Source organism: Mangifera indica, chromosome 7 (genome assembly GCF_011075055.1).
Source record: "Mangifera indica cultivar Alphonso chromosome 7, CATAS_Mindica_2.1, whole genome shotgun sequence".
In the NCBI taxonomy this organism is placed as follows: domain Eukaryota; kingdom Viridiplantae; phylum Streptophyta; class Magnoliopsida; order Sapindales; family Anacardiaceae; genus Mangifera; species Mangifera indica.
The window spans coordinates 1,992,952-2,005,189 of NC_058143.1; the positions used below are offsets into that span (position 1 = coordinate 1,992,952).

Below are 12,238 nucleotides of genomic sequence, written 5' to 3' on the forward strand. Positions count from 1 at the left end.
TAATTCTTTCTATTAAAAAAAAAAAAATTTGGTCACTTTACAAAAAAATGTTATAGTTTAATACCATCAAATATTATTATCCATTCTCTTTAAACTGACATAGAAGGGCAATAAATAACAACACTTTAAACTGACAATATAGAATGTCACATTGTAACAAAGAATAACTCGTCAAAACAATTCTTTCAAGTACAGTAAATAACATCTTTTAAGACTTGCAGTAAAGAATATCCCACTCATAACATAGAATGAGTCCTCAAAATAATTTTTTCGAGCATGGTAAATAATATTCCTTAAAACTTACAACATAAAAGGTTACACTCGTAACATAGAAGGGCTCTTCAAAATAATTTTTTTAAGCACAGTAAAAACACCCTTTAAAACTAGCAACATAGAATGTTATACTCTTAACATAGAACGGCTTCTCGAAACAATTTTTTTGAGCAAAGTAAATGACATTGCTTAAAACAAACGTCATAGAATGTCATACTCATAACATAGAACAACTCCTTGAAACAATTTTCTCAAGCAAAGTAAATGCATTGTAAAATTATCATTTGCCCCTTGGAATGGATATGCTCTTGGAAATGATCATATTCTTTTACCTTAAGTCCAGATGCCCTTGGTAATATACACAAGATCACCAAAGATATACTGAAATTAACTATGAATTTGGACTAAACAAGATTAACTTAAAATGAATGCCAAATTTTATTTTTAATGCCTAGCATTTAGCATTTCAGAATGATGATTTGAAGAATATGAAAGCAACAAACTACAAGAAAACAAATTCCACCTGTAATTACATCATTCTGGTATGATTTTAATCGTAATTTTAAGTGTAATTGATGTGATTATGGATTTATACCTTTGGTTATGTTAATTTACTAGGACTTTGTGTACTCGTTTTGGATATAAATTATATGACACTGAAAGCAAGTGTAAAATTAGAAAACTGTTGTAATTCTTTATTATTACTAATTAGCCTGAATATGGGTTAGCATGACTTTGGTTCAAATCGAAAATTGTTGATAAGATAAATAGTACCATTGACATAATAAATAGTATCACTTGCAAAATAAATAGTGTCATCGAAGTTGAAGTTAGATCTATCTATCGAATTAAAGCTTAAACTTGAATTTGACATCAAAAGCGAAATACTTTTATTTGTTAGATTTAATTTTAATGTAAATCAAATCATTTGATTTAATATTTTAATATTGTTTGTATTAAAAATGATTAAAAAAAAACTTTAAACTGTATAAAACTCTAGATAATAAATTTTAAAATAAAATAATATTGGGCAGATGATAACATAAGCAAAACCCAAGCCCAATAGGTTATTATTGTCATTTCACAAGACCTAGGTCTTCCTCTTCATTTTCTATATAAACCTCCCTATTCTCAGCTGCCGACTCACTGGAGCTCTCTTCTTTGGTTTGGGTTTGGGTTTGTGTAGTTAGAATTATGTTTAATTAAAAGCCAATTTGCAGAGCAAGGGCGTCAGATTAATAATGGCGTGATTTGCATTGAAGGTTGGCAATATCAATCAGCGATTCTCCGTGCCCATCAAATTAAACATCTTGTTTTGATTATGGCCTCGAACAAGTCGCTACATTTTCTCCCGTGTTTTTATTTTCCGATTCTTAATCTGTTTGTTTTCCGAGAAAATACAAATTTCAATTTTTTGCCGGATTATCAGACGACTCCCATAAGTTTTAAAATTATATCGTGATACCCTTTTACCTTAATTTTATTAATGGAAGCGGATTGTGTAAAAATTTACCCTTTAGAATTTGGTATACGCCTTTGAGTTAACAGAATTTCTCTTGTTCATATAAATTACATGATATATGATATACATGATTAATACATTGAAAAATAATATATGCAGCTTTAGTTGTATAAAAAATTCTTCTTCGATACACCCAAAAAAAGTGATGATATTGGTGTATTTGAGCAATTTAAGAATTTTAAAGGGCTCTTGAACTTGGGCTGGATTGGTTTTTAATAGGCCGAAGGACTTATTTAGATCCAAGGTTTGGTGTAAATACAAACTCACTCGTAGGGCTTTTAAAACTCAAACATCCACTCGTTATTTAACTTCGGTTATAATTTTTCATTACGGTAAGGATAAAATTGTTATTTAATCAGAAATATTAAAAAATATAAACTTTTATATCATGTTTTCTCTTGATTTAAAAAACTAACAGTTTTTTCAAAATTTAGTTTAAAAAAGTTATCATTTTTCTTTTAGATTTTGGAAAACTAATTCGAAGTATGGTGGTTGCTCTCTCCCTCCGACAATGTCTCTCCCTCTCTGACTCTCTCTCCAAATTATACGAAACATTTATTTAGATGATACATCATCATCCAAACAAAGATGAACGAATCATCTTTGTCTGGACAATGACTAATTGTTTAAACGATATCTTTGCCCTCTAAACAAAGGTTTCGTTTGTACGATGTTGTCGGGAGATAGCGTCATTAGGAGAGAAATCATCAGAAAGGAAGAGACATCATCAAAAGGAGTGACCATTGTTCATCGAAAATTAGCCAAATTAGTTTTTTCAAACCTTAAGATAAAATGGTAACTTTTTAAAATTTAATCTTGAGAGAAAATTGTTAGTTTTCCAAACCAAAAGTGAAAATGATATAAACTTTTAAGATTTAATGATAAAATTAATATTTTACTTTAACCTTAACAAACAATTTAAACAAAAATTAAATGATAGATGGGTATTTAAATTTTAAATCGTTGTGAGTAGAAGTTTGTATTTGCACCAAACTTGAGTTGAGAATAAGCCTTTTTAATATTGTGTAGCTCGGCTTGTGGGGTCGTCAGAAAAATAATTAAAAAATAAAAATATATATAATATTATAGATTGGCATGCCTAATCCTAAAAGTATAGGATATTATTTCTTTTCGTAAATGGCATTTAAAATTGTTACGATTGCCTCCTTTTATTCTAAAATGTGACAATGAAGCACACGTAAAATTTATTATGGCGATCTCAAGTCAACTCCATCAAAGCCGGGATACAGCTATACTTCTCTATTAAAAATCCAGCTAATTGGAACTGCTGGTGCTTGTTTAGCCCTAGCCATGGCTCTTTCCTCCATTTTTCCCACCCTTTCAGGCAACCCACAAATATAATCTTGGGCAAATTTCCCGTCACTCTTAAGCCCCTCAAGTTTTCCGATATTCCAAAGACTCCGAAAATGTTTCAAGATATTAATATAATCCGTAATCGTGTACACGCCCGTTCGCATCCAAACATTTGTGGCATGATTGAACAAGTTCTCATCTTGACCATCGTACATTGAATCTCCAGGCATGATTATTCTCATTTTCAACATGTCGGCAAATGCCACCATTGCTTCGTTAGGATCGAGCTCGAAGAGCTTTCCAACAATCCTGCTATAGGCGGTTTCATGGCGCTTCTCATCGGCAGCAATTGTGCCACATACTTGAGCTAGCTTTGAGTCTCCATGTTTTAGAGCAAGCTTGGCTGTGTTGCCATGAGCTATACCAGTTCCTCTTTCTTGTATTGATGTGTAAACTGTAAAATGGTAAGGGTTGTCTCCAAAGCCAAAATTCTGCCACAAAATAATATGAAAATATTTAAATTGATGGTACAAAAATATTATTAATGAGATATTAACAATTATAAACATAACAATTATACCATAAAAGTTTTACAGTTTCTAAATTACTCCTGTTATGGCCAAAGTTTGATTTCATACGATATTGCCTATTGCAGACAATGGTAGTTTAGGTGTTTAACTAACAAAGTGATATAAATATTTAATAAAAAGAATGTGTGGTAAAATTGTATAGACAAATAAAAAAGTAGTATTTTTTTCAATATCCTATTATTAATTGAAAAAGAAAAATAGAATTGTCATTTTGTTATCTTGTCGGATCACCAAATCAGTAAATCTTGAGAGACTAGACCACGATCTCTCCCTTTAATACAGACGTAACACCTTCAAATACATCTATAACTATATTTTTTAATAGAAGAAAGAGATTTTAATATTTTAAAAATTATTACTATTTTTAAATTATTCCTTATTGGGGTTAATTTGATCCAAATCAAGTTAAACCAAAGGTCGATTTGTATTCAAATCAAAACCATAATACTCAACTTAAACTCAAGTTCATTCAAGCTAATGCACAATATCAATGAAGGGTCGTTAACTAGATGAATAACATCATTAGATTGGTGCACAATATCACGAGTAGAATGAACAATATCACCCGGTAAAGTAGCTCTCAAACCAAATTATTGAACTAAAGCTCCAACTTGAAATTGACTCATTCATGCTAAACCATAGATGCGATCTAGGCACCATAATTGTAACTGAAAATCATAAAGGCTCATAACATGCATGACACAATTTTAGGCGTAATTAATATTCGTCAACTTTGTATACTTATAATAAATATTAATATAACTAATTAATGTATTAATAATTATGTATCATTGTATAATTAAATAATTTTAAATTAAAAATAAAATCACATCTAACCGCATTCTCTGTAATTGAAAAATTGCTAAAAGGTATTTTCGCATGGATATCTTACTGTTCCTGAAGAAATCATGTAGTGGATAGTCCTCTCCACCTGTTGAATATCAACTCTTCCTGAAAGATACAGATACTTATTGAGAAGATCTCCATGGCGATTCTCTTCAGAGCTCCATCCTCTACTCCAAATCGCCCACGGAGTCTCATCCCTGCCGGTTTCATCACGATATACATCTGCCGTACTCACTCTTGACTGATACATTGGCAGGGCCTCTTCTGTTATCATATTCCCAACTATAGCTACCAAGTAATCGTCTGGAAGCTCCTTTGCTCTCTCTCTCAATTCCTTAACTTGTTCGAAAAATCCCTCCGACGCCGAATCCGGTAGAAGGTCTCCAGGCTGCCAGGATTTTTCAACTGGTTTTAGTAGAGGCAAAATGTTGTCTCTTGCCCAACCCTCTATTGATTTGAATAGTTCAGCCTTTTCCGGGGCCATGGAATTGGCATAGGACACCTTCTTCAGGTCTCTTGCCTCTCTAAAATTGGAATTTTAATTAGTAAAGATAAAATAAACAAAAATAGCATGAACAAAAGCTCGAGACGTGATTATAAATCATCATTCTTTAAAAGATTTCATTTGAAAAAAAAAAAAAAACCACGGATTCAACAAACCGTCCTGGAATTTTCCGAAAAACATACGCAAAGATAATAATCTTTCAGGATTCAACAAGCTCTTTTCGAATTTTCCAGGGGAGAACCAAGAAATGAAATGAAATTGTTTATAAATCACCAGTAAAAAAACTTATTTATAATTAAGCAATGTTGGATTCAAACCTGTCAGAATAACTTCATTAATAAAACTATATACACAAACAATAAATATAAATAATAACATGCTATCATATATTAAGTGATTTTGAATTAAAGATAAATTAATACACAATCATATAGTGACATGTCATTATTTATGCATAAGTTGGTGTTCACTATTAATGCATACAACAAGTCTTACAAATAAAAAAAAATTATATAAAATTAAAATAAAGCAAAGATGAACTCACTTAGAATCAGAATGGACCAAGGTGGAAGCCATGGAAAACTTGGAAAAGCTTGGACTATTTGTTGCCATCTTTGGAAAAGCGGCGAGTGAAGGAATAGACTGAATGCTACACATGATGAATTGCGTAGAAATAATAATAATAATATTGTAATGGGCAAGTTCTTCTTTGCTCTCTTCTCTATTTATGGTTGTGGATTCTTAGATCTTTTACGTGGATCATGATCCAACGGCAGAGTATATATTTTTTTCTTGCAGTTTATAGAATGTGCTAAATTATTATTTAAATTGACCTAAACGTTAAATATTTGAGTTCAACCACCAACTATCTTGGTTCCAAAGTCTAATGAAGTAGGTGAGATTATCAAGAGTAAGTGGAATTATATGTTTTTGTTTGGATTTCTTGTTGGAAACATTTAACAGGTGGATCCAATACAAGCTGTGAAACGGAGCTTCAGCTCAATAGTGCAAATTAAGATTAACTCGTTTTTTTATTTGGTGATATTATTTATCTGATTGACAATAATACTGTTTACTCTTCTAATAATATTGTTTATATCATCTAGTAGCCATTTGATGACACCATGTATCAATTCAAACGAACTCAAGTTAAACATTATAAATTTAATTTAAACTCAAATTGACCTAAAGCTTGGTTTAATTCAGATGAATGCAACTCTAATCACATTGATACGAGTTTTAAGTTAATTTAAACCTAACATTACTATTTAATTCCAACAATACAATAAAGAGTTAATGCACAAAGTAAATATTTCATTTTCTAACGACTGATGTGTCATTGTATGATTTGGTGATATAATTATTTATTTTATTTTTAAAATGTCTCACCTACAATATATCAGTGATGCATTTTTCAAATAGTGCGAATGTCTAATCATTTGGTTTATAGGAAAACAACAACACTTTGAGGTATTGAATTATCATTTTTTTGTATTAAACAAACTAATTTTTTTTTTATTGAAAATGTTGAACTTAAAAAAAAAAAATCTGATTGAAAAAAACAAACTCTTGGATTGTTCTATATCTTATTGAAGACACCAAATTAATCACTTTGCTTTCAAAACAAACAATTCTAAGAAACCGTTTGGTTTAAGAAATGTTTTATTATCAAAATTATAGAATTATCTTAAAGGTAGATTACTTTAAAGATTATCAGATATAAATTATTACTATGTTTGATAAAATTTGGTAAAGCCAGATAAATATAAATAATTATTATGTTTGGTTAGGGGTAATAAAAAAATACTATTATATTATTTTACTTAAATACTCTTGACTATAATTATTCTAAAATATTTTTGATATCATTTGTTATATTAATTGAAAATGAGATAATTTTTGTCCTAAAAAAATTAATAAATAAGATACAATTATAATAAAATAAAAATCCCTTAATAATTTTTTAATACATAAGGTGGAATAATTAGATTACCCCTTATATTACATGTCACGTCACTATAGGTAATAAAACATTATCAGAATCTTTTATTATTTATAAACCAAATAAAATAATGTAAGTAATAAAAGATAAATTATCAAAATGATTATCAAATGTGTTTACTTAATACCTTCAATAGAAAATATTGAAAGTTGGTCTTTTAATATAAAAATATGAAAGTTTAATTCTTTTTATAAGAAAAAACAAAATTTGGCCTTGGTCTTCCTCTTGTTAACAAAAAAATGTTATAGTTTAATACCTTCAGATACTGTTATCCATTCCCTTGGTCTTCCTCTTATGAGAGAGGTGGATGTCCCGTCGGCAGAATTTAGATTTTCAAATATCGATAAATAATTAATTTGGGTGATAATAAAAATCTTTAAATGTATGAGTTTGAGATCTAGCAATTATAAATTAAGATCAAACTATTGATTTATCTGATATAATAATTATATATTAAATTATTAAATTTAAAATTTTATTTATTTAATATAATCAATCTAATTTTTAAGGGTCGAAATTTTACCTACTTAATAGTTGTATGTCAAAACGACGTTGAGTTAGTAGCCATTATATACTATGGAAGAAAGATCCAAAAGAGAATGGCCATTCTCCACTAGAAAAAGCTCTTCACTTTTCAACATTTCACTCTTTTTTTTTCTGGCCTTTTTTTTCAAAGGGGTTAGGTAGAGACTTTAGAAGCTTCCATAAGATATTTATTCAAATTTTATATTTCCATTTTCCTCCTTTATCTACTCTTTTTCTTCAAGAAAATTATACAAGAAGCCATTTTCATTACTTATCATAATTAATTAGTTGCTTCTGTCTTCCATGTAACATTTTTTTAATTTTACCTTAATATCTCCTTGGACTCCTAATCACATGCTTGAACTTTCATGTGGGTCCTTGTTTTACCTACTTAATGTCACTCATCAATCAATATAAATTCGATTATCCTCGAAAAAAATATTTTTTTTATAAGTAATATTGTATAATTACCTCATAATTAATTATGAGAAAATTCAAAATTTGGCCTGAGTTCATGGTTTGAATTTGTTACTCAAGTTTACAATTCATTGACAAAATAACATTTTATCCAATAATGGGTAAAATAAATTCGTTTGAGAATTGTTTGACATGATTTGAATCAAGTCACAAGTCAAACTTGAATTGAATAGAGTCATGAGCCAAACTCGGATGGAATCAAGTCATCCACCTGACTCATGGGTCGAATCAAGTCGAACTCACTCTAATTTGAGTTCAATTTGATTTCAAAAACAAGTCGACTCTCTCAACTTGAGTTCAACTTGAACAAATTTGAGATAAGTTGAACTGAGCTAAATCAATTTTAAAACCGAACCAATTTAGTTTAAATCCAACCCTACTTGACTCCATGAATACTTAAGCATCTCATTGTCCAAAACAAAAGTAATCGTCTTTAACAAAACTTTTACTCATTTAGAAAAAAATGTGATAGTTCAATACTTTTAGGTTTTGTTATCCCGTATATAATATATCTTATACCCAAATTATATTGATTTTAGTCGTTTTTAACTATTGGAGTTCAAATATGTTATAAGTCAATAGTTAATCGTTTGAAAACAATTCGACTTATATTACTAATCAATGGTAGAGGCCAAACGCTTGTTGATCCAAGATCCGTTTGAAAATGCATTGTAAAATTATCATTTCCCCTTGGAATGGATATGCTCTTGGAAATGATCATATTCGTTTACCCTAAGTGCAGATGCCCTTGGTAATCTACACAAGATCACCAAAGATATATTGAAATTGACTATGAATTTGGACTAAACAAGATTAACTTAAAATGAATGCCAAATTTTATTTTTAATGCCTAGCATTTAGCGTTTCAGAATGATGATTTGAAGAATATGAAAGCAACAAACTACAAGAAAACAAATTCTGCTTGTAATCACGTCATTCTGGTATGATTCTAATAGTAATTTCAACTATAATCGATGTGATTATGGATTTGAGACTGGTTAGAGTAAGGATTAAAGTTTTGATTTTTTTAATTTAAGATAATAGAGGTAGATTTGAATTAAGTCAAACTTGAATTAAACGAGTCGAGTTTAGTTTGACTTAAAAGAGTTGAGGTTGAAGCTTATACTCGAGCTTAATGAGCTTCCCTCAAACCAATTTGAATTTGATTTAGTTTGAAGGGAATCAAGTTTGAATTCAACAACAATGCCCAACCGAGTTCAAGCTAAGCTCGATTTGACATCGTAGCCGAACCAAAATCAACCAAAATGATATCATTTTAATACGTATTAATCAAAATTATATTATTTTGGTAGATTCAGATTCATTTTTTCAGAATTGTTAGCTTGACAAACTAAATACTCTCAAATTCAACCTTAAGTTTGAATTCGCCTAAGCTCAGCTAATTTTGGATCATTTGAGACAAGCTAAGAATCGAATTCAAATTAATTCGGTTTGAATCTCTCTCTAAAAGGTAAGGATCTAAATGATAAATTTTTAAAATGGATAAAAAAATATTTATATTTCAAGGATGTAAATAATATTAATTCAAAAATATTTATATTTTTAAAAATTGACAAAAATATCATTTATTCAATATAATCAATGTGTGAATTCCAAAGTCAAAGTTTGAAAATGTTTTGGAAACGTGAGAGTGAAAATTGTCATGGTAGCAAAATTAAAATTAAAAAAGGTGCTCCAATTTGCATTAAAAAAATTAGAAACATTATCGAATAGGTGCACAACTTAACCATTCACATGTATTAATAAGTAGGGATAGATTTAAACTGAATCAGTTCATTTTGAATGAATATTCGATTTGATTTAAATCAAATTCGAGTTAAAATTTTAGTTTGTTAGTTTAATTTGAGTTTAACTTAAATCCTCCTCTTATGATATAGTTCATCTCTTTAGAGTAAGCAATGTTTTAAAACAAGATCGATGATCAAATCGATTATTTCACTGGTTTATAGTTCGATCAAAAACTGACTAATTCAACTTATTATTAAATTATAATGAATTTTTTAAATAATATCAGAATAACTAACCGATTTTACTTAAAAATTTACAAAAAAATCAATCAAGATACCAAGACCAATGATGATTAAAATATATCATTCTAAGAGTGACAATTATTCATCTGATTTCAATAAAACAATTAGATAAAAAAGAAAAACATAATTCAATAAGTCGTTGTCTATATAAAACATTTCAATGAATATGAGTTGCATTTTTTTCTTCTTTTTCATTTTATTTTTGATCTTATGTTTATCTTACAATCCTTTAAAAATTCATCTAGTCAATATAAAATAATCAATTTACTCAAAAATAATTAAAATTTTTAAAAATATCCTAAATTTTGTTCAAACCCAATTCTGCTGGTTTTTATCGGTTCACCGATTTTAACCGGGTTTGACTGAATCAATAAGTAAATTACTTTTTAATGTTAATCAGACGAACTTAGAGTCAGTTCTTGATTCAACTAATTGAACTAACCAGTCCAGTCATCAAAATAGTGGAAGTAAGTACAATTATCTATGATATTTATTTGGTAAATATATTTATCCTTTAGTAAATCTTCATTTTACCCCTGACAAATTTTATTAAAATAATATTTCTTTAAATATTTGGGTCAGTTTGAGTGGGTTTTATATCAATCTAAACATGATCATATTTAGTTTTAAATTATATCGAATTGATTCAAACAAAATTTTATGTAAAAAAACTCATCTCTTACCCATTTTTTCCTGTCATGTTATATTGGAATAAACTATAACAATATATCGTCAAATATAAATGTTGGCCTTGAGTGTTAGACTGCTTTCACCCAATGGTTCAAATGCTTCGATCATGGGTCAAAGCAGTCCAACCACAGGTATAAAAATTGGCCTTACCCAGATCGAGCAAAGCCTTGAGTCCTAGTCTAACAAGTCAAACCAATCGGACCCATCACAGTTGGAAATCCATGCTTAAAACAACGTGTAATCACATGGAAGTGTCATTGAGAAAATGTTACCTGGAAGAGTGATTGATGCTAACACAACTTTGCAAAATCACATGTAAACGTGTAACATCAATCATATGACACATAACATACAATGTCATATTCGTAATATAAAACGGCTTAACAAAATAATTATTTCAAGTACAATAAATAATATCCCTTAAAACTTGTAACATAAAATAACTCTTTAAAATAATTCTTTCAAGTACGGTAAATATTTATATTTTAAGCTTAAGTTTGATAAACTGAATACTCTCAAATTTGAGTTTAAATTTGAATTCGCCTAAACCCAACTCATTTTGGATTATTCAAACCGAGCTAACAATCGAATTCAAGTTAACTTGGCTTCAATCTCTCTCTAAAAGGTAAGGATCTAAAGGATAAATTTTTAAATTGATTAAAAAAATATTTATATTTCAAAGATGTAAATAATATTAATTCAAAAATACTTATATTTTTAAAAATTGACAAAAATATCATTTAGTCGATATAATTAATGTGTGAATTTCATAGTCAAAGTTTGAAAATGTTTTAAAAACGTGAGAGTGAAAGTTGTCATGGTAGCAAAAGAATAAAAAAGGTGCTCGAATTTGCATTAAAAAAACTAGAAACATGAACAAATAGGTGCTCAATTTAACGATCCACATGTATCGATGCGTAGGGATAGATTTCAACTGAATCAATTCATTTTGAATAAATATTTAATTTGATTTAAATTAAATTCGAGTTAAAATTTTAATTTATTAGTTTAATTTGAGTTCGACTCAAATCCTCCTCTTATAATATAGTTCATCTTTTTGGAGTAAATAATGTTTTTAAAATCAAAAGGATGATCGAATCAATTCTCTTATTGGTTCATAGTTCAATCATGAATTGACCAGTTTAACTTATTATTAAATTATAATGAATTTTTTAAATAATATCAGAGTAACCGACAAATTTTGCTTAAAAATTTACAAAAAAAAAATAATCAGGATGCCCAGACCTATGATAATTAAAACATATTATTTCTAAGGAGTAACAATTATTCACCTGATTTCAATAAAACAATTAGATGAAAAAATATTTTCATCTCATGATACAGAAAAAAGAAAAACATAATTCCACAAGTCGTTGTCAATATAAGACATTTCAATGGATATGAGATGTAATTTTTTCTTCTTTTTCATTTTATTTTTGATCT

The 12,238-nt window shown here is 28.6% G+C and overlaps 1 protein-coding gene and 1 non-coding gene across 3 annotated transcripts; one reads left to right on the forward strand and one right to left on the reverse strand.

Moving 5' to 3' along the window:
- The first annotated feature begins 1,492 nt into the window (after nucleotides 1-1,492).
- Nucleotides 1,493-1,619, forward strand: LOC123222237. Its single transcript, XR_006503560.1, has one exon. It is a non-coding gene; the product is annotated as a small nucleolar RNA snoR86 (small nucleolar RNA).
- A 1,234-nt stretch (nucleotides 1,620-2,853) lies between these two features.
- Nucleotides 2,854-5,760, reverse strand: LOC123220076 (acyl-[acyl-carrier-protein] desaturase, chloroplastic-like). 2 transcript variants are annotated; one of them, XM_044642078.1, is made up of 3 exons: nucleotides 5,595-5,760; nucleotides 4,592-5,069; nucleotides 2,854-3,600 (listed from the first exon to the last, which is right to left on the reverse strand). In XM_044642078.1, exons 1-3 carry the CDS (start codon nucleotides 5,705-5,707, stop codon nucleotides 3,046-3,048), a joined length of 1,146 nt encoding a protein of 381 aa, XP_044498013.1. In that variant the 5' UTR covers nucleotides 5,708-5,760; the 3' UTR covers nucleotides 2,854-3,045. The 2 variants fall into 2 exon arrangements, with proteins under 2 accessions (XP_044498013.1, XP_044498014.1); XM_044642079.1 differs by lacking the exon at nucleotides 5,595-5,760 and adding an exon at nucleotides 5,233-5,325.
- Between the last annotated feature and the right edge of the window lie 6,478 nt (nucleotides 5,761-12,238).

Bases quoted from the DNA above. Each gene is read 5' to 3' on its own strand.
- LOC123220076 (XM_044642078.1), bottom strand. From the start codon at position 5,707: ATGTGTAGCATTCAGTCTATTCCTTCACTCGCCGCTTTTCCAAAGATG. The intron at 5,070-5,594 runs GTGAGTTCATCT...TTCCAATTTTAG, and splicing joins TTGGTCCATTCTGATTCTAA to AGAGGCAAGAGACCTGAAGA. The intron at 3,601-4,591 runs GTAAGATATCCA...ATTTTGTGGCAG, and splicing joins ACATGATTTCTTCAGGAACA to AATTTTGGCTTTGGAGACAA.